The following is a 27,501-nucleotide window of genomic DNA, read 5'->3' on the forward strand; positions in this document are numbered from 1 at the left end:
GTATCAAAAATGTCCAAAACTATATAAGCATGTCCAAAATAATATAAGCATGTCCAAAAAATATAAGCATGTCCAAAAAAATATAAGCATGTCCAAATTTATATAAACATATCGAAACTAATATAAGTATGTCCAAAAATAATATGATCATGCCCAAAATAATATGAGAGTGTCGAAAAATTATATGAACATGTCGAATGTAACTGCTAACTTCAACTTTTTAGTGAACATTTTGGCATCTGAATTCACGCCATCTGTTGCAAAATATCCAAAAAAATATAAGCATGTCCAAATTTATATAAACATGTCGAAACCAATATGAGTATGTCCAAAAATAATGAGAGCATGTCCAAAATGATGTAAGAGTGTCGAAAGACTATAAGAGCATGTCCAAAATATAAAAAAGTGTCGAAAAATAATACAAAAGTCTAGAGCGTAACTGCTCGATTCAACTTTGTAATGAACAGTCAGGCGTTTGAATTTTACGCCATATGTTCCAAATATCAAACTTTTTATTTTGGTATGCTGAAAACAAAAACACCATATCCAGCGTAACTTAAGACGATATACAGTTCATCCATTACCGTATTAGTGTGTGTGTTAATATTTTAATGATATTTCGATCAAGAACGATTTTATTTTCGAGGAAATATTAGTTGAGTTGTTTCGTAGCGCGAGTGATCAACCTGGCCCCAAGGTGCTGTAACTATCAGTGAGTTTAATACGAAGAACCACTGTGTCCAACATTCCACGCGGTTTAATCAATAATATGTAGTTGGCGAGTTCTTCCCACGTTTCCATCTTGAAATTTAGTTAAAAGGTGAGAGTGAAGATTAAACGTTGAATACCCCTAACCTAGGCTTATTTTTTTTTTAATTCTGGGCTAGTGTCCGACTTCGCCTGGTAACCGTAATTAAGTGTCACAATTTTCCGTTAAAAAATAACACAGTATACTAGTTCATTTTCACTGTCAACGTACGCATGTGTGATAACTACTGTGCTTTGTTAGCGCTTGTGCATGTTGTACGTACTTTCGCACGTGAACTTCTTTGCCTTCGCAACAATATATGAATAATCTCAGCACCTCTAGGCAGGGCGAAACCACTCACATTACGTAGGGATGTAAAAAGGAAAAATGTTAGGTGATGGTCTTGTTTTTACATATTTTGAATTATTTGCGTCACAAAAACAGAAGAATGTTTCAATAATATATTGTCATAATGATAACCATTGTGTCAGTTGATACAAATTACCTCTAAAGAAGGTATTGTAAGCTAATTTTTTTCGACATACCAATATAAAAGTTCGATATTTGAAACATTTGGCGTGACTTCAAACGCCAAAATGTTCATAACAAAGTTGAAGTTAGCAGTTACACTCGAGACTTCTATATTATTATTCGACACTCTCATATAATTTTGGGCGTGCTCATATTATATTTGGACATACTTATATGTGTTTGGACATGCTCTTATTATTTTTGGACATACTCATATTAGTTTCGACATGTTTATATAAATTTGGACATGCTCATATAAGTTTGGACATGCTTATATTTTATATGGATATTTTGCAACATATGGCGTAACTTAAAACGCCAAAATGTTCAAAACAAAATTGAATTAGGCAGTTACATTTGTCCCTCTTGTATTATTTTTCGACATTCTTTTAATATGTTGGACATGCTCATATAGTCTTTCGACACTCTCATATTATTTTGGACATGCTCTTATTATTTTTGGACATACTCATATTAGTTTCGACATGTTTATATAAATTTGGACATGCTTATATTATTTTGGACATGCTTATATTGCTTTGGACATTTTTGAAACGTATGGCATGCCGTAGCTAGCTCCATGATGATACGAACTGTAACGGTTCAACTTTTTACCCTTAATTAGACAGTATATAGTGTACTGTTTCAAAAATCTTATCGAAAACCTTAGTCACTCAGAGAGGTGCCAGATATTGAGGGGGTGATGAGGGATCCAAGGCCGTTAAAGGTGTCGTAGCACATTTAATCATTCAATTGACTGCGACTTACACGCATTACGTCGTCACTTTCAAGGCCCGCTACAGCATAGATAAACAATTTTCAACTGGCATATACCCACCACCGTGATAGAGCTGAGGGGAAATTGCAAGGGGAGGGGTGGGGAGGAAGCAGGGGGAAACAGCACCGGTATAGAAAAATAAAAATAGTATAATAATAATAGTTAATCAAGCCAAGTTTCCAAATAAGGGCGGGTGTTGCGGGAAGGTCTAATGCAGGTGACCTTGCAACATGGAGGTTTGTCTCGCCTTGATAGGATAAACAGAAAATGGCGGTAGCATAACAAAGTGTTACGTAAGAAGCCAAATTGCTACACTCCCATGAGAAAAGGTGTATGTAGCAGGTTAAATTTGTGTGCACAGTATCTCAATAAAGTAACAATTTTATGATCAAAAAGATTGACAAAATATCACGGAATTGCTAATGTTTTACAGGCTGGCTTTTATAATCACTGTAAAGTCAGAATGTTGTGTATTTCAGTCACGGTTGGCAGCCCTCTTAGAGTTTTAATCAGAAGCTACCCCTCATACTGCTGCTGCTGTAGATGATGTTCTACTACATTTAATCGTTCCATTGACTTACACACTATAGTTCGTTAGATAAAAGTTTTCAACTGGCATATCCTACCCACCACATGATAGTCTTGCTAAGACCTTAGTATGACCAGGGAGTTGTTATGGACTTCCTGGTATGACAGCCTAGTGTACCTTTCTTTTTCACAAAGCTATTTTCCCGTATCTATTTGCTGTACTGCCCGGAGAACGCCCACGGCAACGCTTTAGATTGATACTAGGACAGATCATCGGGCGTGTAACATCACACAGTGGGCAAGCACATTCGTTGAAGGCAGAAACGGACTCTGAGGCATGTACAATTGCACACGACAAAAATAGTATTACAAACGACTCGGCCAGGACTAATTTCCATATGATATCTGACTGGGCTTGGCCTGTCATGGTACCAGCAAAATCCATATCATGACCGTTTAGATTATGAGCTACAAAGGGAGCAAGTTAAGCATACTGAATCCCAACCCTCCATCTGCTCGCTCGGGGTAATATCGGCATGCTAACCAAGTGATTTTGAAATGGTATACATCACCTTCAATCCTAGTTATTTCATATACCATCTGTACTATGATTCAAGTTCCTTCACATTATAACCGGAAGTACGATGATGCTGATTAAAAAATATGACAAAACAAACACTGAAGTAGGTCAGTTTACGTCTTTTTTTCTGACATAACTGTAATTGTTTTATGGTATCTTTATACATTCTTGTCTATGTGATGACCTATTTGTTTGTTCCGGTTGCACTATACGCGTCGGTGTTTGCTGCAGGTCGTGTGAACCGCGTCGATCGAATGCAAGACACTGCATTGTCATAATGGCATTACAAAGGTGGAATTTTTTATACGGGCCTAGGATCCCAATTCCATTTCCTCCCTTCGCAAACTGTATCTGCAGGAAGCGGAAACGTTTCGATTTATGCTCTTTCACATGAAGGCAGAAAACCAATGATGCTGACTGCAAATATGCGAAAACAAGAACTGAATTAGGTCATCTTAAGTCCTGTCTTTGTAGCATGGTACGAGCACTATTTCTCCCATTGCCACTTGGGGTGGTGGCGCTAGAGTGAAAAGAAGACAATAAGGCAACTGTTTTATCCTGTAATGTGACATTTCCATAGTTCAACGCACAAGTCCAGTTGAGCATCAAAAAAAATGTGTGTGTAAAATTAACTGAACGAGACAAGGCGGTACACAGGCGATATAAGCCATTGTCTTCTATGTGTGTTGAGTCGAGTCCTAATCAAAACTTTGAACCTCACCACATCGTTTTAAGAAATTAAGTTAAAATAATTTCCTTTTCAATTTCCAACTTTTACTGTTTTTCTTGGTTTATACTATTTTTTTCGTTAGACGAAAATGGGTGGTGACGTCAAGGAATTACCCAGTACTGTCTAAAACATTGCCAAGACCTCCTTTGCCGTTATGAAGTTTCAAAATAAAGAGGGGGGGGGGGTCTTTTTTACAGTTTAATAAGTATCTCAGACCATTTACCCGCTTAATTAAGGAGAAACAAACCTAGATAAGTGATGACGTGGCATCACAACCGTATTTGCATGTATTGAGGGATGTAATTACTTTAAAATCCACCTGTTCATCAGATGAATATAGATTATTTGGTCTTCATGGTTTGTATATTTTGGAACATTCATGATAATTGTGAAATACTTCTCAACTGTTCTCTCATGGGAAAGATGCAGGATATCCAGGGGGGGGCACGGGGTACGTTTCCCCTCCCCTCTTAAATCAAAATTACAGTATGAAATTTTTCCCTAAGAAACGAGGGCGGTATTGAAGAACTTAGCACGCATAGACCACTGAACTAAAATAACGTCACTTTACTTCAATGGCATAGGCCTGATTCATTCTTCAAGATGTGTCACAGGGGTTCTACTCGTAATTTAATATACAATTTTGAGAAGTCGAATGGGAACTTTATTTCAGAATACCTCAAAAGACGTGTGTTTCTTATACGTCTTCTGTCGTGCAAACAGTTATTTTCGTTATAGATATATTTCCATTTTTTGTTTTTATTTCAGGCCAACTTACGTGACCCCTATGCCAAAGCTTCAGTACATGGACTATGTAAAGGGGGGGGGGAGGGGAGGTTAACAATTTCTGTATCAAACACAACATATTTTAACATTTAAAGACATGTTGACAACTACCTATAGTACCAAGTATAATTTTAGTGTTACTTTGATAATTTATTGTAACTTTGCCAAACAGTGCAGGCCCTATGATTTTAGTAATATATAGTAACCTTTCCGAGAAATTAAGTCCTGCCGTCGCCTGGCCAAACAATGATGTATTCGGCTGGAGCACAACGTTTCCATATGTTGGTAATAGTAATAACCGATTAGTAACTGCCGACTTTGTAATCCGCGGGCCCCTTCACAATTTTGCAGGGTCGGTAAAAGTGGCTCAATAGTTTTCCCTTTCGGGAAACCAAAAATCCGTCTTTCTTCCAAATGGCTTACTCTTTAAATAATACACGTTGAAAAATATAAACCTTGTGCTAAACAAATGTGCCGACCTCGTCAGAGTACGAATCCTCACCAAGATCATTCGCGTTCTTGTGAGCTATACGTATAGGAATGTCTGCCCGAGTGTATTGGCAACTAATGAACAGCCGTTAATATGAAGCAAACATTTCTTACGATTCCTAGTTTCATACGTACGGAAGCGTAGAAGAGACATGTCAATTGGCGTTTTGATGAGATGCAACAATTTGGCAAACACACCAAATTAAAAATTAAACTGGTGCATTATCTCGTCAAAATGGCTAATTTCTGAAATATAACGTTTTGACTACACCATACCAACTCATCAAAATAACAAAATGTGAAAGTTGACGTAAAATTTCAAGAATTAAAAAATTGACGTTTTGGCGAGATGTATTAACTCGAAAAAAAGGACAAGAATCTGAATGTTGACGTTTTGACGAGATGCAATTAACTCATCAAACTGACAAACAAGAGGGCAATCCATGGAGTTGCAGATCCCATCTCCGCCATGACGGAAGTCATCGATCTCAATTGACTTTTGTCCTCGACTCCAACTGTACATCAAAATCTGCATTATTTTCAAATTCGTCTCACCATTCTCTACATATCGTGTGGTTAATGCCTTTCCCCTACATTTTCACGAACAGAACATGGCTAAAGATCAGTCTAGTAATCACAAATGATTCGAGTTGGTTAGCATCATGAATGATCTCTAAAAGTAAGGCAAAATATGTCACCAAAACAGAACTATATGAAATGTTCGATATAGGTGAAGAATGCCTACAGTGGAATTATGACCTTCCTTACCGATTTGAAACCTCTGGACAATAGCGTCCATATAGTGTCAAAGTGTCGCCATGGTAATAAACCGCCCAACCGTGCTAGGAAGAAATAAGGTCACTCGGGTAACACCATGTTGTAAGTTACTGGTATATACATATATTATATATATATATATATATATCATATATCATATATATCGACCCTAACCGCTAGGCTATGGGCGCTGATTGTATGTTCAGAGCTTCGAAACCGGCAAGGAAGGTCGCAATTCCACTGTATGGGCGTTTGTCTCCTGTATCGAATCGAACAATACTAGTTCTGTTTCGGTCACATACTTGCCTTACTCTAGAGATCAAACATGATGCTAACCAACTCAAAATCATTTGTGATTCCTAAAGCCGGATCTCGAAAGAGATACTTTGAACAGACTCTGCTAAATGAACATATATAATTAGATTGTAGGAAGTTGGAAAATATATATATACCAGTATCAATCCCGCATTGCTGCACATTGATCCAGGGACATCCGCTTCCAACAATCTAGGCAGCTATTTGGTCTAAATGGAGCTCCTACCAGGGAATCAGGAATGGCTTATCGAGGTGTTCGCTTCTGTAAATGACAATGTCGTGGATACTTTATATACGGGTATAGGCAGGTGTATAGTGTTTACCATTGCGATGGTCGTTTCCTCACAACAATGGATGTGCTTGCCGTTCGAAGACTTCTATAGGCCAAATAAATGCAGCACAGGATGAGGCAGTTTTCAATTTTTGAATCTCACTTTGTGATTTATGGTATGTTCAATAAGTTAAAGTTAGGCTTTTATCCTAACACTACATGGTTGATTTAATGTAGGAATGTAGTTAGTAAGAATCCTCTGTTTACATTGAAAACTAGGCATCTTTGTACGCCGTTCATTCTCATTGTTGCTTATAATCAAAGCAACCTTTCTTGCAATTTAATTGGAACTAATAAAAAACTTGAAGTATGTATTCTTGTAGTATTATTTACTTATAGCAGATAATGTTATTATCTTGCCGATTAGATGGTACTTGTCGCACACTTTCCTGTAACATTTTCAACAGTTTACACCAAAGGCGTAGGAACCGGGGGGCTGGGGGCGCCAGCCCCCCCCCCCCCCAGTGAAAAATATGGAGGGGCGGAAGTATCATTCCGCCCAAGGGCGGCGGAAGCACTTTTAATCTGGGGGGGGGGCACCGACATCAAAGGGCACTTTGAAGAAATTCGATTGGACTGATGCAGCCTTATATTTAGTACCCTTGATAACTCTTATTGTAATAACTTATTTGCGTATACACATCACTCCATCAACGTCCCGCCCCCCCCCTCCCCTCAAGGAAAATATGCATACTAGCACTGCAATATCCAATGTGCAAATTGGGAAACAAGGAACAAGTTTTCTTTTGAGACAAAATGAGGTGAAATCATGCTAGTTGCTAATGTAGGAATCTTCCGAATTAGAATTTATTTCTTGTTAATATCTTAATTAACCAATTTTTTCCATTCGAAATAGCTTTGAGTTTGACCAACAGAAATTCATTAAAAGTCAAGGGCGTAGCCAGGATTTGCAAAGTTGTATGCACGACTATCTGAGCGGAGCGCCACCATTGGTTGGCGCGGAGCGTACAAGAAAACTTTTGGTTTTGCAAACCCCTCAGACGGCCGGAAACGGCCCTTCCCGAGTGTTCATTCTGGTTCCCTGGCCTCTTGCTAACTTGAGACACCTCAATTTTTATGTAGAAAAAGGGCACATTTTTAACCTGAGAAAAAGTGGGGGGGGCACGTGCCCCCTGTGCCCCCGGTTCCGCCGCCCTTGATTCCACCCCCCCCCCCACTTCGCAAGTCAGAAAACCACTTTTTCATTTCCAAATGAGAAAAAAATCTCATTTGGAGCACCAAATTGCATCTAAGGCCAGGTGAAAGTGCAAAATTATATACAAAATGGAGTGTGTGGGTTGAAGTGTGCTATATTGCACCAAACTGTACCTGAGGCCACCTGGAAATGCAAAAAAATCCTAAGGGGAGGGGGAACCCCCTCCCCTTAGACACCTCCCCCAGGCCGGCCATCAGTCTTCAGCCCCCCTGTCAAAAGTAAATTCCAACGCCACTGGTTTACACTGAATTTGATGAAAAATATATAATTACGGCCAGTGGTCAGGGTAGGTCCATGGCCTCAGGCACACCTATATCACCGAGACCCGCTTTTAAACCTTCATTTTACTCATAACTCCTTTTTATTAAAATGAAACTACAATGTTCTTAATCCCATATATTTCGGGACCCCTTATTGACTCCAGCCCTGAGGATGAAGAAGCTTGATCCCTTCTCATCAAGCCAGACTTGATTAGACAGCAATATTCTATTGTCTTGTCATTTTGCTTAGTTGAGAAGGGCCTACTATAGTAGACATTAGGCCAACTCATGCAAAGCTTAATTGTTGTATGCAATGTGGTACATAATATTAATATACGATACACCGCACCTGTTGTTGTTGATGGGGTAATTTCTGCGTGTTGACGTTTGACATAGAAAGAAACTCGCCATGTCTTTTTCTTCCTGTAAACATGAGGGAAGTGGCATATTGTTAGAAACAGATCTGTGTAGCTATTAACTCTTAGCATACATAAACTTAATCATGTCAATGATGAAGTTCCTAATATAAATCTCAAAATCTGTAGCAGATATTCAGATGTGTCGAATATAACTTCCTGCGACCCGTTGGGTTTGCAAAAAACCTTTTTATATTGGAAGAACGCTTTTATCCTACTATAGGTCATCTAAAACAATGAAAAATCAGTGAAATGAAAGAGACGGAGAGAACTGAAATCTATTTTGGCAACTTTGTATATAAGAACTGCTTGTAATTGAGTCACCTACAAGAGCTCGGTACAATTTAGCGCGTTCGAGTAGAGGCTATATCCGACCAATATAAGGATACTATATATTCATGTAATTCACCAAGACATGCAAGTATAATCATAGAAATCATATAACTCTCACAGCATGATGTTTCGTCTAAGAGTGGGGTGTTTGCTTCAAACTAGCCTATACGTGAATAGGCTAATCCAATATGTCCCATCTATTAGCGCAGATAATAGGATCAATAGCACAAGTGTGTATAGTCGATCGATCGATGTGTGGTCGATAGCACAATTCCACGAGACAGGGCGAAGGCCTAGTAGTCAGCCGACAGAGACCGCATAGCGTCGGATGTACCTGCATAGATCTGGTTCAATGGCACACATGATGTTTCAGCTAAGAGTGAGGTGTTTGCTCCAAACTAGCCGACATGAATAGGCTAATCCAATATGTCGCAACTAGTATTAGAGCACAAGGGCGTAGGAACCGGGGGGCTGGGGGGCGCCAGCTCCCCCAGTGAAAAATATGGTGGGGCGGAAGTATCATTCCGCCCCCCCCCCGCTTCGCAAGTCAGAAAACCCCTTTTTCATTTCCAAATGAGAAAGAAATCTCATTTGGAGCACCAAATTGCATCTAAGGCCAGGTGAAAATGCAAAATTATTTTCAAATGGAGTGGGTGATGAAGTGTGCTATATTGCACCATATTGCATCTGAGGCCACCTGGAAATGAAAAAAAATCCAAAGGGGGAGGGGGACACCCCCTCCTTTTAGACCCCTCCCCCAGACCGGCCATCAGTCTTCAGCCCCCCCCCCCCCACTCAAAAGTACCTTCCTACGCCACTGTTAGCGCATATAATCGGATCACCTAGACACTGTCAGCGATATAGCATTCACAATCCACCCAAGCCTTCTCTACCCATACATCTGTCTCTATACTGCTGCCACATTCCTATCATACACAGCCAACATCACTTTACTAGATCTGACTATTTCACTGGATTAAAAGTTTTAATAAACAAAAGCTTGTTCACTCGTGCAAAAGATGACCCAGTTTACTCTCACCAATAGTAAAATATACTTTCATATCTACTCTAATGTGACAAGTAGGATATTTCAACATAACAGATCTGTGGACAATGCGCAAGTATAAACTTTCAATCTTCTTATTTCTGCCATAACGTACTATTTTCATGACGGGAGTATGCTATAGGTGCCAAGGGCGGCGGAAGCACTTTTAATATGGGGGGGGGGGCACCGACAACAAAGGGCACTTTGCAGAAATTTGATTGGACAGATGCAGCCTTATATTTAGTACCCTTTATAACTCTTATTTTATTATCATTTTTGCGTATACACATCACTCCATCAACGTCCCCCCCCCACCAGCAAGGAAAATATGCATACTAGCACTGCAATATCCAATGTGCAAATTGGGAAACAAGGAACAAGTTTTCTTTTGAGACAAAATGAGGTGAAATCATGCTAGTTGCTAATGTAGGAATGTTCCAAATTAGCGTTTAGTTCTTGTTAATATCTAACAAATTTTTTTCCATTCGCAATAGCTTTGAGTATGACCCACAGAAATTAATTAAAAAGTCAGCGGCGTAGCCTGGATTTGCAAAGTTGTATGCACGACTATCTGAGCGGAGCGCCACCATCGGTTGGCGCGGAGCGTGCAAGAAAATTTTTGGTTTTACAAACCCCTCAGATGGCCGGAAACGGCCCTTCCCGAGTGTTCATTCTGGTTCCCTGGCCTCTTGCTAACTTGAGACACCTCAAATTTATGTAGAAAAAAGGGCACATTTTTAACCTGAGGAAAAGTGGGAGGCACGTGCCCCCTGTGCCCCCCGGTTCCGCCGCCCTTGATAGGTGCACTCATATTTATGTCAACCCGCAGGTTGGATACAAGAAATCACTGTGATTCCCAAGCGCCTATCTCTTGCATAAATGCCATATATAGATGTAGCCTATACGTATAGGCCTAGCCTACATGAAATAAAATGATATAGTCTAGTGAATACTTTAGCTTCTTAATCATTCATGGCCGGGAGGAGGAAATGTTACAAGGATCAGAAGGGAATGCCTGTTCTCTTTTCTTTCTTTCTTGCTTGTTTGCTGTCTTCTTTCGAAACTTTCATCCTCCGACCGCTGATGAATTTCTCATATCTTTTTTTTCCCTTTTGATTACAGGCAAACTAGGCTCTCATTGATATCTTGCCTTAAATCAAGAAAATAAGAAGAAAGAGAGATTGAATTGAGTCAACTTCCCAAAAACAATGGAAAGAAGATGGAAGGCGTGTTAGAATGTGAAATTGACGAAGCTGAGAGCAACCACGATAAAAACAATCGGCCGAAAATTCATACTTTAAAATTTTTTCTTTACAACCACCGTGGTCTGATCGCAGCATTTTGTGCATGTATTTGCGCAGCGCTTCAAAACGTCCTTGTAAAGTTTCTCCAAGATGATATCCCCGTAACTGAGGTCCTCTTCGCACGCTACATGATACAGGGTACCTTATCTTTTATATGTGCATTACCGGTCAAAGTTTCTTTTCGTCCCAGCTCTAGCAGAGAATTGACTCTTTTAATCATACGAGGCATTTTCGGAACAATAGGTGTTGGTTGTCAATATTTCGCCGTTTACAAAATGGCGGCGGGAATGATGACAGCTATAACACACAGCTCACCGATTTTTGTTGGAATTCTCGCGTGGATCATTTTTCGGGAGAAATTTTACCTCTGTGACGTCATCCTCATGGCAACGGATATCATCGGAGTTGTGATGATTGCGCAACCGCCCTTTCTATTCCCTAACGAGACATTTGATGAGGAAAAACAAACGGAGCTTTTAGGTGTTGCCTTATCAGTTATTGCTATGCTAATATCAGCCTTCATGCATATCACAGTACGTGCTTTAGGACGAATGGGGACTAATTCACTGAAAATTGTGTTGTATTATTCTCTGTTTGGTATCGTTTTACCACCGTTGTTAGGTTTAGTAATACAGGACTGGTTGATCCCACCGTGTGGTTGGGTACGTTTCGTAGTCGTCGGTTTGGGCCTGTTAAACTTTGGAGCCCAGTCGTTGATATCATACGCACTGTCTGCGTCGAAACAAACTTACTATGTTACAATAGTGTTCTCGTTACAGATACCCTTAACAGTTATTCTTGAATTAGTTTTACTAGCCTACATCCCTAGCTGGGCCAGCTCAGTTGGCACCGTTATTATTCTTGTATGTGGATTTGGAGTCGTGTTTCGAGAGAGGGCGGTACTGAAAAGACAATTAGAGAACCGTGATCCGGAACGGATGGCTGATGAAAAAAGTAATAAGTTTGAACTTCAGCAATGACAAATATTGCCAGGTGGTTTATTTCAGTTTTGTAATTTATATGCGGGAAGCATCAGGACCTATGTAAGCATTGAAAGTGTGTGTATGCGTGTATATATATATATATATATATATATATATATATATATATATATATATATATATATATATATATACATACATTTATATATATATATATATATATATATATATACATACATTTATATATATATATATATATATATATACATACATTTATATATATATATATATATATATATATATATATATTTATATATATATATATATATATATATATATATATATATATATATATATATATATATATATATATATATATATATATATATATGCCGCATGGTTGATTTATCGAGAGTCATTGTTAACCAACTACCATACGGTGTTCGTGAGATCTTTGCTCTTATAAATATACGGGTATTCATACATTGACAATTTGGTCTGCCGTTCGTTACAACAATGAATGAGCCCAACGTTAGAAGAAAGACGTCCGAATACAAGCTACTGCAAGACTGAATTTGGATCAGATTTCAACTTAGGAACCACACTGTGTGATGCCGTCTATGGTACGTTGAGTTATAAAAGCATCTTTGGCTATTTATTCTACCCACGGCATATATATTTACACCAGGAAGGTAGTTAGTGAAACCTTACGAAGACAACTTTGTAGCCCGTTCACTATCGTTGAACAAATGTGTTTCTGCAAAACCATATTAATGGAATCTTACAAGACTGAACGTTGAATTATACTGATGAAACGAAGGAGAAACAAACATGAAACATATGTACTTTATGGAGTTTGCACATACGGCCAACTCGATATTTGATCTTTCAACGTAACATATGGAAATGCGCATCTGGAACTTCTAGTTTCCATATGTCATATTCCATTGTTGTCATTTATACACTTAAAAAGTGTTGGGTCCCGTTGACAAGTTACAAAATTTTACTCTGCATGGCCCGCAATCAATTTCGTCCCCAATGGTGGCATAAATATTAACAGATCTTATGTATATCAGATGATAGAATTTATACCAGTCCAAACTATTGATGTAAGGTAGAAAAAAAGTGCACAAGAGCGATAAAGATCTCTCTGTGTGTCTCCCTCTCGTGTTGGTGTTTCATTTTTCTTCTCCCCTCCCCCCACTTTTTTCCCTTATATTCCGATTACTGAATTCTCACTTCCATTGTTTTTGCATTTCTTTATAAATTAGACGACCATCATTGACACCTTGTGAGAAATCAAATAAAGAAGAATTGAATCGATTGCAGAATCCCACAAACCGCCGGGAAGGAATATGGAAGAGGTGATAGAGCCAACTGTGAGCAATCATAAAACCGATTGGAGGAGGATTCGTACTTTGAAGAAAAAACTGTTTTATCATCGTGGTCTGATCGCAGCATTCTTGGCCTGTCTTTGCACAGCGCTTCAAAACGTCCTTGTAAAGTTTCTCCAGGATGACATCCCCGTAACTGAGGTCCTCTTCGCACGCTACATGATACAGGGTACCTTATCTTTTATATGTGCATTACCGGTCAAAGTTTCTTTTCGTCCCAGCTCTACCAAAGAATTGACTCTTTTAATCATACGGGCCGTTTTCGGGACAATAGCGGTAGGTTGTCAATATTTCGCCGTTTACAAAATGGCGGCGGGAATGATGACAGCTATAACACACAGCTCGCCGATTTTTGTTGGAATTCTCGCGTGGATCATTTTTCGGGAGAAATTTTACCTCTGTGACGTCATCCTCATGGCAACGGATATCATCGGAGTTGTGATGATTGCGCAACCGCCCTTTCTATTCCCTAACGAGACATTTGATGAGGAAAAACAAACGGAGCTTTTAGGTGTTGCCTTATCAGTTATTGCTATGCTAATATCAGCCTTCATGCATATCACAGTACGTGCTTTAGGGCGAATGGGGACTAATTCACTGAAAATTGTGTTGTATTATTCTCTGTTTGGTATAGTTTCATCTTCGTTGTTTGGTTTAGTAATACAGGACTGGTTGATCCCACCGTGTGGTTTGGTACGTGTCGTAGTCGTCGGTGTGGGCCTGTTAAACTTTGGAGCCCAGTCGTTGATATCATACGCACTGTCTGCGAGGGAGCAAACTTATTACATAGCAATAGTGTACTCGTTACAAGTACCCTTAACAGTTATTCTTGAATTAGTTTTACTAGCCTACATTCCTGGCTGGGCCAGCTCAGTTGGTACCGTTATTATTCTTGTATGTGGATTTGGAGTCGTGTTTCGAGAGAGGGCGGTACTGAATAGAAATGTAGAGAACCGAGTTCCGAAACCGCGCACCGACATAGAATTATAGTTAAGACATTATCGCCGCACGTATAATTGCAACATCAAGTTACAAGGACAATGAAATTCCAGGAAAGACTGTGAAATGAATAATGTTGAATTTTATTTCTGATTGATTAACCAATAAACAATACAATCACACCCCGCATACATTATCAAGCTCATAATAGCTGCTTTTCGCAAAATTTGCAGAATAAAAATAGCTAAATAACGGATTCAACAACACCTTTAGTGTGTACCTTTGTTTAGGTATTGGAGTTGACTGTTAAGTGCCATATATAGATCCATCATAATTGGTGGAAATAAGATTTTAAAATGTTATCAAATATCCGGGTCATATAAAACTCCCCCTATACTTTCATCGCATCTTCAAATATACACACAGCAACATCAAGAGGAGGAATTCAAGTGGCTGAAGATATCTTTATACTCTAAGAAACTTCGAACAAATATTAGCGTAGGCCTATATGTAAATTCCGGTCCATTGAAATATAAAATATAACTTGTCAATTGATAACAAATATTAACTTCAGAGCTGCCCAACGATATTACCCAGTATAAATGATGCCTTTTAAGACTGTTGAATAGTTATCAACATAATATGAACGAAACATAAAAAAGGTATATGTTACAAAATAGTAATGTAGCAGTGTGTATGTGCTATAGATTATCATTGCCCAATAATGATGGCATCCTACCACTGTTGCTGAGATATCGACGTCCGAAATAACATGAACAACAGGCCGCCCGCCAGCCTTCACCCCCCCCCCCCACTCCCTTCTCCCAATATTATCAATACCATATTAAGAGCAATATTGCGCCGATAACAGTTACACTTATGTCACGTATGTTTCTACTGTTGTTGCCACGAGATCGTCGTCATAAATAACAGATATGTTGGCCAAAAACCCTCTCCCTTGCTCCGCCTCGTTTGAGGTGAATTGTACCCATGCTTGATTGTCGTCAATAACAATCGACGTGGCGTCATTTCCACTGAATTCGTACACGACACTGGTGTCATCGGTGGGATCGAGACCAAATCCAACCCGCAACACGTCTTCATCTTCTTCAGTGTAAAAATCTTCAAATTCAATCAAAATCTGGAGACCGTATGTTGCATTTATTGTCCATGTTGACGTCAAATTCGCTGGATAGTTGAAAGGATAATTTGGTGTCTGGATGGCGACAGTAGAGTTTTCCGACAGAGGATCTGAAGTAGAAACGAAAAATGTAATTTACAATCTCTGGTCTACTGAATCGGCCACCGATAAGAGGCTGGGTGAAAGGTTTCTTAAATCCGTTAACTTGTTTCTCAGGATGTTGTCTTAAATTTGACATCAATTCAAACCCACGTTTAAACCTCGTGTAGCCGCACCCTACGACACTCACCCCATCCCATCTCCTTATTCTTTCTGCTGGTCAGTTATCTAGCTTTATTGCTCGCTGTGTTCAATCTGGACACGTTGTCTATTTTGCCTCCATCTTTAAGGACTCAACGTATAGTTGATTAAGTGTATTTCAGTTTGGTTCAATTGCCCACATGCACAAAGAATGAGCTGTTACAATTTCACCTTCATAATATCAACAGCTGTGTGAATTGGGTGGTTTCATTCAGTGTTTGACTAGAATTGAAATGTGACACACTGTTTGTATCCCATGTAGTTTCAAATGTGATTTGTGTTCATCCTCTGAATTCATCTTTTTTTCCCCAAGAGATGCGGTACACAAATGAAATGTTTCTGGTGTTTTTATTTCTTTGTCTCTCTTTTTGCATCTCTAGTTATAACAGTAATCGTTTGCTAGTCTTTACGTACCACATCCTTGCTCATCGTAACCACATTGACAATCCCACAATGCATTGCAAATATCTGCCGGCGATAATATGACGTCAGTTTCTGGACATGTCGCAACATCTGCAATAAGAAATTAAAAAAAATTCTCATGACTTGTACGCTTCAAGGTGACAGTCCGTGATAGGATATGCTTATATAGTGAATCTTACAAAGCATACAACTCGTAACAATCGGTCAGCATGCGTCGGGCCGTCTAACTAATATTGATATTCTCATATGATTGTCAGTCTCTTCTACGTTAACACTGAATATTTGTTATTGACCCAAGCCACCCTTTGCATAGACCTAAGACTATAACCCAATAAATTAACTCTCATCATAATAAGTCGCCATTGGTATTGCTCCTTTAGAGAAAACAAATATCATTTTTGAGATATAAGCACAGGTTATAAGTTCCTTCCTTTTATGTAAGAGCTTGCATCAACACAAAGCGTGAACTTTTCTTTTCCTGATTATGGTCTCCGAAATGGGCTGAATTCATATGTCTGCAATACGACCTCGTCAATATTTCTAAACTGTACAGGCAATAAACATGACACTACTTGAACATTATGCGAACAAATCCAATTTCTTTTTAAAAACTCACCGTCTGGATCAAGAACATACACTCCCATCGACCACCCCCTAAAGTTAATGGAACGATCCGTCGAGAAATGACAGCATAACGATTCATTTGTAATCAAGAATGGACGAGGCAAGTCAAAGCCAGTAAATTCTCTGTAATATTCTGTTTCACAAAAACCGCCTCCACCGATTCGAAGGAAATCAAATCCATATTCCATTTCGTGGACGTTGAAGTCGATCAGAAATACCTGTCCATCGGCCGCTGTAAAGGTCCACGTCTCCTCCAGATTTTCGGCATATTTGGAGGGGAATCTAGGGGACGTGGCAGTCAGAAATGCGCCTCCTGGTAGCTCACCTATGGGGTTCATAATATCACAAATTTGAGTCCTAATCGTAAAATAAAGCGTAAAATGGGCGATTCGTAACTTCAAGCAGCCCTACTTACTTTCATTATACTTTAATCATCAAGCAGATGTAATCCACTTTATATTTTACCCCCCCCCCTTTTAAGTGATACCCTACAACGCCCGTATGATATACAGCCAGGAGTTCTGAGTTGGAGGCGCACCGAATAATTTTCAATGATGGGCAAAAAACCCGAGTCCTTTATTTTGTTAAACTTTTGTAAAAATGGTGATGGCACAGATGGAGGAGGGGACTCTACTTTGTATAGGAGGGGGAGGGTGGGTGAGGGGAGGGGAGATGGAGGAGGGGGAACACGTCACCTTGTGTCTCGGCCTGGCCACCGGCTGTTATAATACTTTCAAAGTTACCCTCGGTTCGAATTTACCTTTCATTCTTTACATGTTACTATCCAGAGGGGCAGGGGGGGGGGGGGGACACGTCACCTCGTGTCCCGGCCTGGCCACGGGCTGTTATAATACTTTCAAAGTTTCGATTACACTCGTTTCGATTTTACCTTTAATTCTTTGTATGTTACTCTCCAATACGTATTACATTAGACCTACTATTCAGCAACCTTACTTCTAAACTTAGCTTCCATTAAAATGCTATCCTTCTTTTAATGGTTACTTCCTCAAAATTACCCTTCAGTGTTACTGACCCAAAAAGGTAAACTTACTCTCTCTTTCTTTTAATTATAGCTTACTTTAGATATTAACCTTATTCTTTCCTGGAGATTCTGAGATTTCAAAATGATTCCAAGACATTTATGATGTTTACATAAATCAATAATGTTTTTTAAGTATATTGGATATTGTCGTATGAGGAAAGCGCTGAAGTTTACCTGGATCATTCTATAGCTTATTTGGGAAAATTGTATCCTGTTATTTTAAATTGTCAATTTCAGATAAAGACGACAAACAAACTGACCACAATCCTCTTCATCTGCGCCATCATCACACTGCCACAACGTGTTACACTTAGTGGAAGGCGGGAGAATCTTTCCGTCGCCGCAAATAACAGCATCTGTATAGTGAATGCATATATAGTTAGAATGTACAATAGTTAAAATGTACATAGTGACAATAACAGCATCTGTATAATGAATGCATAGTTATAATGTACAATAGAATGTACATAGTGACAATTACATCATATGTACATTAAATACATAGTTAGAATGTGCAATAGTTACAATGTACATAGTGACAATAACAGCATCTGTAGTGAATGCACAGTTAGAATGTACAATAGTTACAATGTACGTAGTGACAATAACAGCATCTGTAGTGAATACATAGTTAGAATGTACAATAGTTACAATGTACGTAGCGACAATAACAGCATCTGTAGTGAAAGTTAGAATGTACAATAGTTTTGTGAATAAGCGGATGAACATTCATAGCCTATCTTTCTCCATTCCATATTTCCTTTAGTTTTGTTAATAACCGAATGAACGTTCATAGCCTTTTATACTTCTTTCCATATTTATTTTAATTTTGTTAACAACCGGATGAACATTCTTGAAAAAAGTAAACATCTAAAAGGTGATCCAACAAACTAGAAATTAAGTTTTCGCGCTTGTATTTGCAAAACGGAAGATGGTAAAGAGGAAATTCAACAAAATGATTGAAATTTAATTATCATCATGAAACTAATTTGTATAATTACCCGTGACGTCAACAGCGGTCAGCGTCATTGAGAAACCAGCTTTGTTTTTATTGTCATCGGTCTGAAATGTGATCCAAACTTGGTTCGTTTCCGCAAGGAAGGCTTCTGGTACGTCACGTCCGGTAAAAGTCGCCAATGAAGTAGATTCCGTTGGGTATGAACCTTGACCTAGCTCTAATACATCAAAGTCCGTCTCTAGCTCAAACGGTGAAGTAAAGGAGACATCCAATATAAGCCCCGCCTCTGCGGTAACAATCCAGACCTCGGAAAAGTTGTTTGGGTAGGGTAACCCATCTGTGTAGTTAGGAGAGGCTATAGATACACCGTCAAATCTTACCATTGGTGCTTTAAAAAAAATGAAAGAACACGTCATGAAAAAATGAAAATCAAAATGAAAGTGTTTGCATTTCGTTAAAGGGTGTGAAGAGTCACGCAAAAAGAAACGTCTAACGCCGGTAATCTGACCTAGTTTCGAATGAGGTGTAAAAGAGGTGTTAGACACCACCATCGATCCCAGAAAATACACACACAGCTTGCTACCGTCGGTAATTAGACACTAGTGTACAGTCAGTACATACAGCTGCGGTCAATACCCACAGCACAGTGTACAAACGATGCAGCGATGGACATCTCAGGTCCAGCTAAAATAACAAGGTATTACGTTTCATTACTGTCTGCATTTTGTAGCGACCAGAGAAATACTTCACTTGCAAGTAACGGAAAGTTAACTTTTTAAGGATGTCGGCACGCTGTTTGGGGTGAGTCTTCAATGCCTTTAATGAAATGACACAAATATCCTATCTTTACTTTGTTTAATGAGGTTTGTGAGGAATATTTGTGAATGCATTAACCAAAACATCAAAAGGAGTCTTTAACTCACCTTGCTCACATAGATCACCATAGAAGAACTCGGGACAATTGCATTCAAATTCTCTTGTCGGGATGTCGATACAAGTTCCGCCATTTTGACAAGGGTTTTCATTGCATGCTGGGACTTTAAAAGAAACAAACATCATTACACAACGTAAGATGTCCGCATCCTCTGTTTTATACATCCAGTGTGAGATCAACTTTCTGATTGTCTAACTTTAAGATCAGTTTTACATTGTAGTAACTGTTCACTCAGACAGGGGCTGGGGGGGGGGTAGGAAGCTTCCTAAAAGTGGGGAGCACAACATCAGAGGGGCATGCACTTTCTCATTCCACAACCACCACTCGTTATGCTATAAACCGATACACACCGGCCATATCACTTAAATATATATGATGTGTTAGTATGCTATCAATACTATTTATTGAGATTGTTTATGTTAAACCGTGATACAAAAAGATATGGGATGCCATTTTAAAAATAGCATGTACAGACTAAACATAAATAATTAAAATTAAATATTAAAATTAAAAATGGCTTAAGATATCCAAAAGACAGTTCTTCATAAAAAAGAGGCACATTTTATTTGCCAGTAGGGCACATTTGCTATTTTGGAAAAAGTGGGGGGGGGGGGGAACGTACCCCAGTGCCCCCCCCCCCGAATCCGACCCCCTGCACTTAGATACACAGTATACACATTGTGTAAGCAAGCTAGGCTATATATCAAGACGTGCGGATTTACCCAACGCCCCCGCCCCACAAACCCTGCGCCCCCCCCCCCCCTCGGCCCTCCAGTTTCTCCGGTACCCAATACTCACTGTCCCCTTCATTGTATATATTATATGATATACACTTACCAACATCAGCACAGGTTCGTCCCATGTATTCCTCAGGACACACGCATAGCTGAAATCCAAACAGTTGAATACAAGTGGCCCCATTTAGGCAAGGATTTTCTTGACATGGCATCAGTCTCGGACTACCTGCATAGTAACATAGGAGTATGAAAATATTTCTTGTAGAAGGGAGAGAAATTATATGAACCTTGTTAAAAGGTAGTCATGAATTTTCTGCCTGCTTCGGTCATACATAAAAACCGTATACAACCACAAGACATGTTTCAATACTTCTATCCTTCTTTGCTTTAACCCTCCTTTCCCTTGCCCCCCCCCCCCCCCCCCGCCCGCGAATATTTTTTCCCCGGGCCAAACTGAACTGACAATGAAATTATTTCCTCGATTCTGATTGGCTCTTAGCGAGCAAGTGATATACTTAAGTATTCAACATGGATCCCTCCATACTCTGTCGATATCAGAATGATCAACACGAACAAATTCAAGATATTCACATTAGCAACTTTCCAGAACTTTTGGTAGGTATATATATATATGAACGAAAGTATATAGTGTTCTTAACACAATGAAGCAACTATTCCCAACTTCTGCGCCCATTATATATAGGCAGTCCTCGATCGTTTGTTTACTCCCTTGACTCCGCTCTACACAACACATGTAATGTAGCCTATTGTACTGTGTATAGCATACAACAGTGGCGGAGAAACAGGGGGTTGGGGGTTTTAACCCCCACTTTTTGAAGAGGGGGGGTTGGCCCACACAATCAACCCCCCTAGTTTTTGCCAGTAATGTTCTGTTATAGCCTATGTTATATGCTCCAAATGGCATAATAAATCAAATTATTAAATTTGAAATTGTTAAAGTCATTTCAACCTTTTACCTGGTAGGCTACATCAACAATTAACGACCGAAAACCGAGTTAGAATTGACCCACACATTATTTCTAGCCCCTTTCCCCCACCTTGCGCATTGGAACTTGTAGCTCATAGCGCTAACTTCACCCCACAACAGACATACACAAAATAACGTTTTGTTGCTGTTGAATAGCTTTGGAACTGTATACACTTGCCAACTTCAACGAGGTGAAGGAGGAAAAAGAAAAAGAAGAAAGAGAGAAAAGGAGAAAAGGATGGAGTAGAAAATACGGCAAGAAAACGGGAAGAGAAAGAGGCACAGTGACAAAATTATTCGAATTTGTAAAGCAAACAGCAGATATCACATATCAGTGAGCATGAAAATGGCGTTCCACGATAAACAGCCTCCAAACCATGGGCGCAGATCCTGGTGAGGACAGCGGGACGCGTCCCCACCAACTTTTTCAGTAGTGGGGACATGATATACCGTGTCCCCACCAATTTGTCTTGACCAATAGCTGCATTCAAGTTCCCCTGTATTGAACATTGGCGCAGTTTGATCCAGCATTGTGCAAATGACATGCAGCAGTTCTCATTTTATTGTATTTTATCCACAGTTGTTAAATATAGGACGGAAATCGCATTTGCGGCAGTCTATATTTGTTTTCTGGGAGAGGACCCCAGACCCATCGTATATACAAAAGTCTACTTGGATTATTTGTCCCCTGATTTTCTTTCTGCAGATGCCCATGTATTTCTCCAAACTAAATTTCTAAGCCATGGGATCTAAATCTTAAGGAGGTTTAGGAGCATCATTAGGTCTGGGAAGTGTTATTTCCGGCGATCTGGGACGTATATTTGCCCAAAAAAATTGTACGCTACGCGCGAACCCATGGTCGCGCTCCGCTTAGATAGAGTCATAGAACAGACACGCGTCCCCACCATTATCCAAGACTGATCTGCGCCCATGCTCAAAACTGTCGATGTGTGTAGTGTTCGGTTTCGGAAATATCTGGTATATATTTTTTTCCTTCAACGAAATTTTTTAGTAACCGTCTGAATTTTCGAAAATTCCCTAACCAACATTCTTCATCATACATCATCATACTCGTGCAATTTTCACCCGTCTGTTAGGGGTTGAAGGAGGTTTTTTTAATATCGGTTGTCCATAGATGATATTTTGTGCCATATTATGGGTATGTTTTGAAGTGAATTTATTCACGAGAATTGTGAATTTTCAAATTCTGAACAGTTGGGCTGACGGATATTGTGGGCCGCGATGAAGAATCACCTACAAAAGCAATGATCCACAGGATATGTGATGAAGTCGAACATGATGTGTGACTGGTGACAATCTTCAAAAAGGTTATAGATGAGAAAAAAAGTATTTGGAAAAAACTTGGTTCTCAGGCAAAAGTCATATGGTTGGTCAGTTTCAAGTGCCATTTCCGGTGATCTGGGGGTACCAAAACCAGAAATTTGCTTGTACGCTGCGCGCCAACCAAAGGTGGCGCTCCGCTTAGATAGTAATGCGCACCGGGCGCGCATTACTATCTAATGCGGGTTAGAAAATCCTGCATATGCCCCTGGTTAAATACAGCTTTTCAAGGCCTGGGCAGTGCCATTTACTGCAATTTGGAAGGCAATTTTTGCCAAAAAATTCTTGTGCACTTCGCCCCAACTTATGGTGGCGCTCCACTTAGATAGTGAGCCAGCAGTTATGACTTTTTATTTCATCAATGGCCTGCAACCCCCCCCCCCCCCACTTCTGACAAGAAATCTCCGCCACTGGCATACAACACAATAAAACACAGTGCATTTGTAATTGTATACATGTAGCCAATGTATGTATGTATGTATGTATGTATGTATGTATGTATGTATGTATGTATGTATGTATGTATGTATGTATGTATGTATGTATGTATGTATGTATGTATGTATGTATGTATGTATGTATGTATGTATGTATGTATGTATGTATGTATGTATGTATGTATGTATGTATGTATGTATGTATGTATGTATGTATGTATGTATGTATGTATGTATGTATGTATGTATGTATGTATGTATGTATGTATGTATGTATGTATGTATGTATGTATGTATGTATGTATGTATGTATGTATGTATGTATGTATGTATGTATGTATGTATGTGTGTGTGTGTGTGTGTGTGTGTGTGTGTGGGTGTGCGTTTGTTTTGCTATCTGACCGAGGACTTGAACAAAAGAATTTCAGGTCCTCGGTTGTTATTTCTAAAGAATCACCACGTCCTCGGAAGAATTCTATTGTATGGGGTATTGTTAAGGTTAGGGTACGTGGATTTGAACAATGGAAAATACAATGGGGTCCTCGGTCTGAATGAAACACAAACATGTGTGTGTGTGTGTGTGTGTATGTATGTATGTATGTGTGTATGTGTGTATGTATGTATGTATGTATGTATGTATGTATGTATGTATGTATGTATGTATGTATGTATGTATGTATGTATGTATGTATGTATGTATGTATGTATGTATGTATGTATGTATGTATGTATGTATGTATGTATGTATGTATGTATGTATGTATGTATGTATGTATGTATATGTGATCTTCCCGCAAGCAGGAACTCGCGAAAGAAGCCATGGAGGCTTGTACACTCGCAAGCTGACCGAAGCCAATTTCTCGGCACACATCCATTTAACGTCCATGCCAGGAAGTTGTTATTGAACAACACCATTGACAGACGACACACATTGCTGTCGGCGGGGAATCGAACCGGGGATCTCATGACTGGGAGACGCCGGCGTTAACCACTAGGCTATACACTCCGCCATAAACTAGGCTATACACTCCGCCATCATGAACCATGATAGGCCTAGTCGAATATGCAGTGCCCATGAAGACGGCGAGCGAGTCTGTGCCAGCCAGTGAGTGTACACAAAAAAAGCATTTGACGATATTTCTGTGTCTTTTGACTTGTTCGCTGTTTGACGTGCTCGCTGAGAGCCAATCAGAATCGAGGAAATAATTTCAGTGTCAGTTCAGTTTGGCCCGGGGAAAAAATATTCGCCCTAATACACGCACCCTCGTCCGCGCCCACATCCATGCAAATGTCCACGCAGCTCACATAAATAAAATGCACGTACAAACCAAAACACAAGAAACATGTTAGTAAACATACTTAGGCCTTATTTTTCGTTATAGGCTTGAATCAAACAAATGACAATTTAAGTGTTGCAAAAAATATATCAACGGAACTTTCATACTGTGAAATTTGCAAATTGAATAATACTTCAATTCATTTAAAGGTACACTAAACAAATGCATTTCATTGACTTTTATTATGAGCAAAACAATTTGTGATCTTCTAAATACAACTAAAGGGAAAGTTATATATATCAAAAATAGTCTATCCTTGCTAACAAATTGCAATTTTCTTGCGATAGGAATTAATTTCTTAAAACTTTCATCTGCTTCAATGCAATAACTTCATCTTGTTTATATGGAAGTATGTTTTCGACAACATATTAAATTTCGTTCTCGACTAGTACATTATTCTGAAGGTAATCCGCCAACTTTCCCCTCTCCTTTCTCAAAATTTGACTGAACGATAGCTTTCCATATGGGGTTGAGTGATGGAAGGTTCACATACATGACCTGGGTCGGTGCATGGAGTCAACACCGTCCTAATTAGACAATTGTCTAATTAGACAATTGCTCGTCTCATGTTGTGGGACGAGCGGGGGAAGGGGGGGGGGACGTAAAAATCACTGTTAATAGTGTCCTGCATTCAGCAAACCCATCAACTGCATGCATTATCCTTGGCCTATGTGATATACAATGTATACTTGTGATTATAATGTCCACAGACATATGTAGCTAATTGATGCCATTTTCGAGACACAAGTATTAAAAATCTTTTCTTCACCCACAAGATTGAAGACTTTAGCCATAGTCTAAATATGACGTCACCGAACCATTTTTTTTTTTATGGTTTATGGTTGCAATGCTTATTTTTCTGTAATTAAATATCCTGGCACCGGTTTCAGTGTCTATATGCTTTCTGAAATTCACCTTGAAAAATACGAAGAAGAAAATAGAAAAATTAAAATGTTTCACCACTTACAGCAAGGCGTGTATGGCCAAGGGGGGGGGCGAAGGGGGCAGCTGCCCCCCCCCCCTTGAGCATTTTTTAAATTTTTTTTTAAATGTTTTCATGATATCGCTAGTATTTTCAAAAGAGAAAATGCTAAGATGCAACTTACAAGGCCTGGGAAGTGCCATTTCCAGCGATCTGGGAGGCATTTTCAGCCAAAATTTTCTTGTACGCTTCGTGCCAATTTATGGTGGCGCTACGCTTAGATAGTTTGCAATGCCGAATCTACAGTTTGCCCCTTCCTAGGCGAATTCCTGTCTACGGGCCTGCTTACAGCGAGCGGTACTATTTGGCATCAATTATTTACACATCGGCATGTATTTTAAACTATAGGTTATCTCACACACGTACATTTTGTCCGAGATGTTTCGGGGAGCCGTTCATCACAAAAATATATGATATAAGCGGAAGACTATGAATTGGTTTCCTTCGTCATTAAATTTTACCCCATTCGCCTGGAAATAGATGTTCATGCAACAGGACAACGTGACAATACCTTTCCATTACAACTTAATTTAAATGGATGTCTGACTTCGACAGCAAACTACAGCAGGTAATATCTGAATTTTGTACTCACCACTGCAGTAACAAATAAAAGTTAGCAAAATAATAAGTCGAGTCAAAGTTTCCATGTTTCAAAACTTGTTTGTTGAACTTAAATGATCGATAAACGACAGAGCTGTCGAACTTACTTTCAACTAGTTGTATAAGTGAAGCTTTGCAACTGTACCTTAATGACTAAAGTGTATACTGTGTTCCTAAAAATCTATTTTTGCATGCAGCCTTGAACATGAAACGGCCCAGTCGTAACTATGCATACGTAGGTTGATTCAAGCATGCATTACATGTTTGGTTTAAAAGTTACAAAAGAAAACCCTGTTTCTATTACAGATTAGTATCAACTTAGCAAACAAAAATAAGCTATTATTCAGCTGCTTTTATGTAGCCTACAACAAATGCAAATAGTGTATACAATAATAAATTAAAGGTAACCAGTGTTGCTCTGAAATTTGTACTTACTGGAATTGTGAAATGATTCCCAAATCATTTTCCTACGCAGTTCTTACCTTCAATAAGACTTTCAGATAATAAGAAGTGTAACATTAGACACAGAGAAATATTTCTGCAAGAAATAATACGCTGCGGGTGGCAGTAACAGCAATGGAAAAGTACTATTTTCTGTCAACTTTCTTCGTATGTTTTGGGAGCAATAAAGATACTGATCTATAAGCAAATCATTTTATTTTGAATCAAAGAGAGGTAGAGAGAGAGAGTTAAATAAACATTGGCAATGTAAGAAGGAATTTACCCTTTTTAATTATGTTATTGTTTGTGATGAAATAGGATCACAAGGAGAGTTAAAAAAATCCAATTAAAAAGGTGTGAAGGCACCTGAAATAACAAAAGAAAAACGACCAGAGTCATGGTGGTGTACATAACACCCAGTACATATGGGGGGAAAGCAGTAATGCGGGAAACCATGGCGAACACCAACCCTCCCCTTTGTAAAAAACCATTAATGCATTCCGTGTATTTCGGTTACAGTGACAACCTTAATTCGCATAATAATTACATCGTATATAGCGCAGATCAGAAAACTTTATAACTATATGTAATTGTGCATTCAATATAAAGTACAACAAAGGTTTACACATAATGAAACGTAAAACACGGCAAGCAAAATATAAAGCCTGAAGGCATAAACTCTCAAAGAACTGTTCATATTAAAGGGATCGCATCCATTCGTAGGTCTCTCTTAGCTCAAAAAAAATATATATATAAACAAATATAGCCGTATGCA

At 39.1% G+C, this 27,501-nt stretch overlaps 1 protein-coding gene and 1 long non-coding RNA gene across 2 annotated transcripts; one reads left to right on the forward strand and one right to left on the reverse strand.

Moving 5' to 3' along the window:
• The first annotated feature begins 12,427 nt into the window (after nt 1-12,427).
• On the forward strand, nt 12,428-14,621 carry LOC139963938 (uncharacterized). Its single transcript, XR_011791796.1, has 2 exons — nt 12,428-12,731; nt 13,380-14,621. It is a non-coding gene; the product is annotated as an uncharacterized lncRNA (long non-coding RNA).
• Nucleotides 14,622-14,772: 151 nt separating this feature from the next.
• LOC139963934 (tolloid-like protein 2) lies at nt 14,773-26,429 on the reverse strand. Its single transcript, XM_071965173.1, has 8 exons — nt 26,278-26,429; nt 20,701-20,826; nt 19,853-19,966; nt 18,973-19,317; nt 18,232-18,327; nt 16,922-17,254; nt 16,297-16,395; nt 14,773-15,692 (listed from the first exon to the last, which is right to left on the reverse strand). The coding sequence occupies exons 1-8, from the start codon at nt 26,330-26,332 to the stop codon at nt 15,319-15,321; spliced, it is 1,542 nt and encodes a 513-aa protein (XP_071821274.1). The 5' UTR covers nt 26,333-26,429; the 3' UTR covers nt 14,773-15,318.
• Nucleotides 26,430-27,501: the final 1,072 nt, after the last annotated feature.

Source organism: Apostichopus japonicus, chromosome 22 (assembly GCF_037975245.1).
Source record: "Apostichopus japonicus isolate 1M-3 chromosome 22, ASM3797524v1, whole genome shotgun sequence".
Classification (NCBI taxonomy): domain Eukaryota; kingdom Metazoa; phylum Echinodermata; class Holothuroidea; order Aspidochirotida; family Stichopodidae; genus Apostichopus; species Apostichopus japonicus.

What these genes read in the sequence shown, in the direction of transcription:
- LOC139963934 (XM_071965173.1), bottom strand. Translation starts at nt 26,332, where the DNA reads ATGGAAACTTTGACTCGACTTATTATTTTGCTAACTTTTATTTGTTAC. An exon ending in TTTTATTTGTTACTGCAGTG is followed by an intron (nt 20,827 to 26,277) that starts GTGAGTACAAAA and finishes GTTACTATGCAG; the next exon opens with GTAGTCCGAGACTGATGCCA. An exon ending in CGCAGATGAAGAGGATTGTG is followed by an intron (nt 17,255 to 18,231) that starts GTCAGTTTGTTT and finishes TGAACCCCATAG; the next exon opens with GTGAGCTACCAGGAGGCGCA.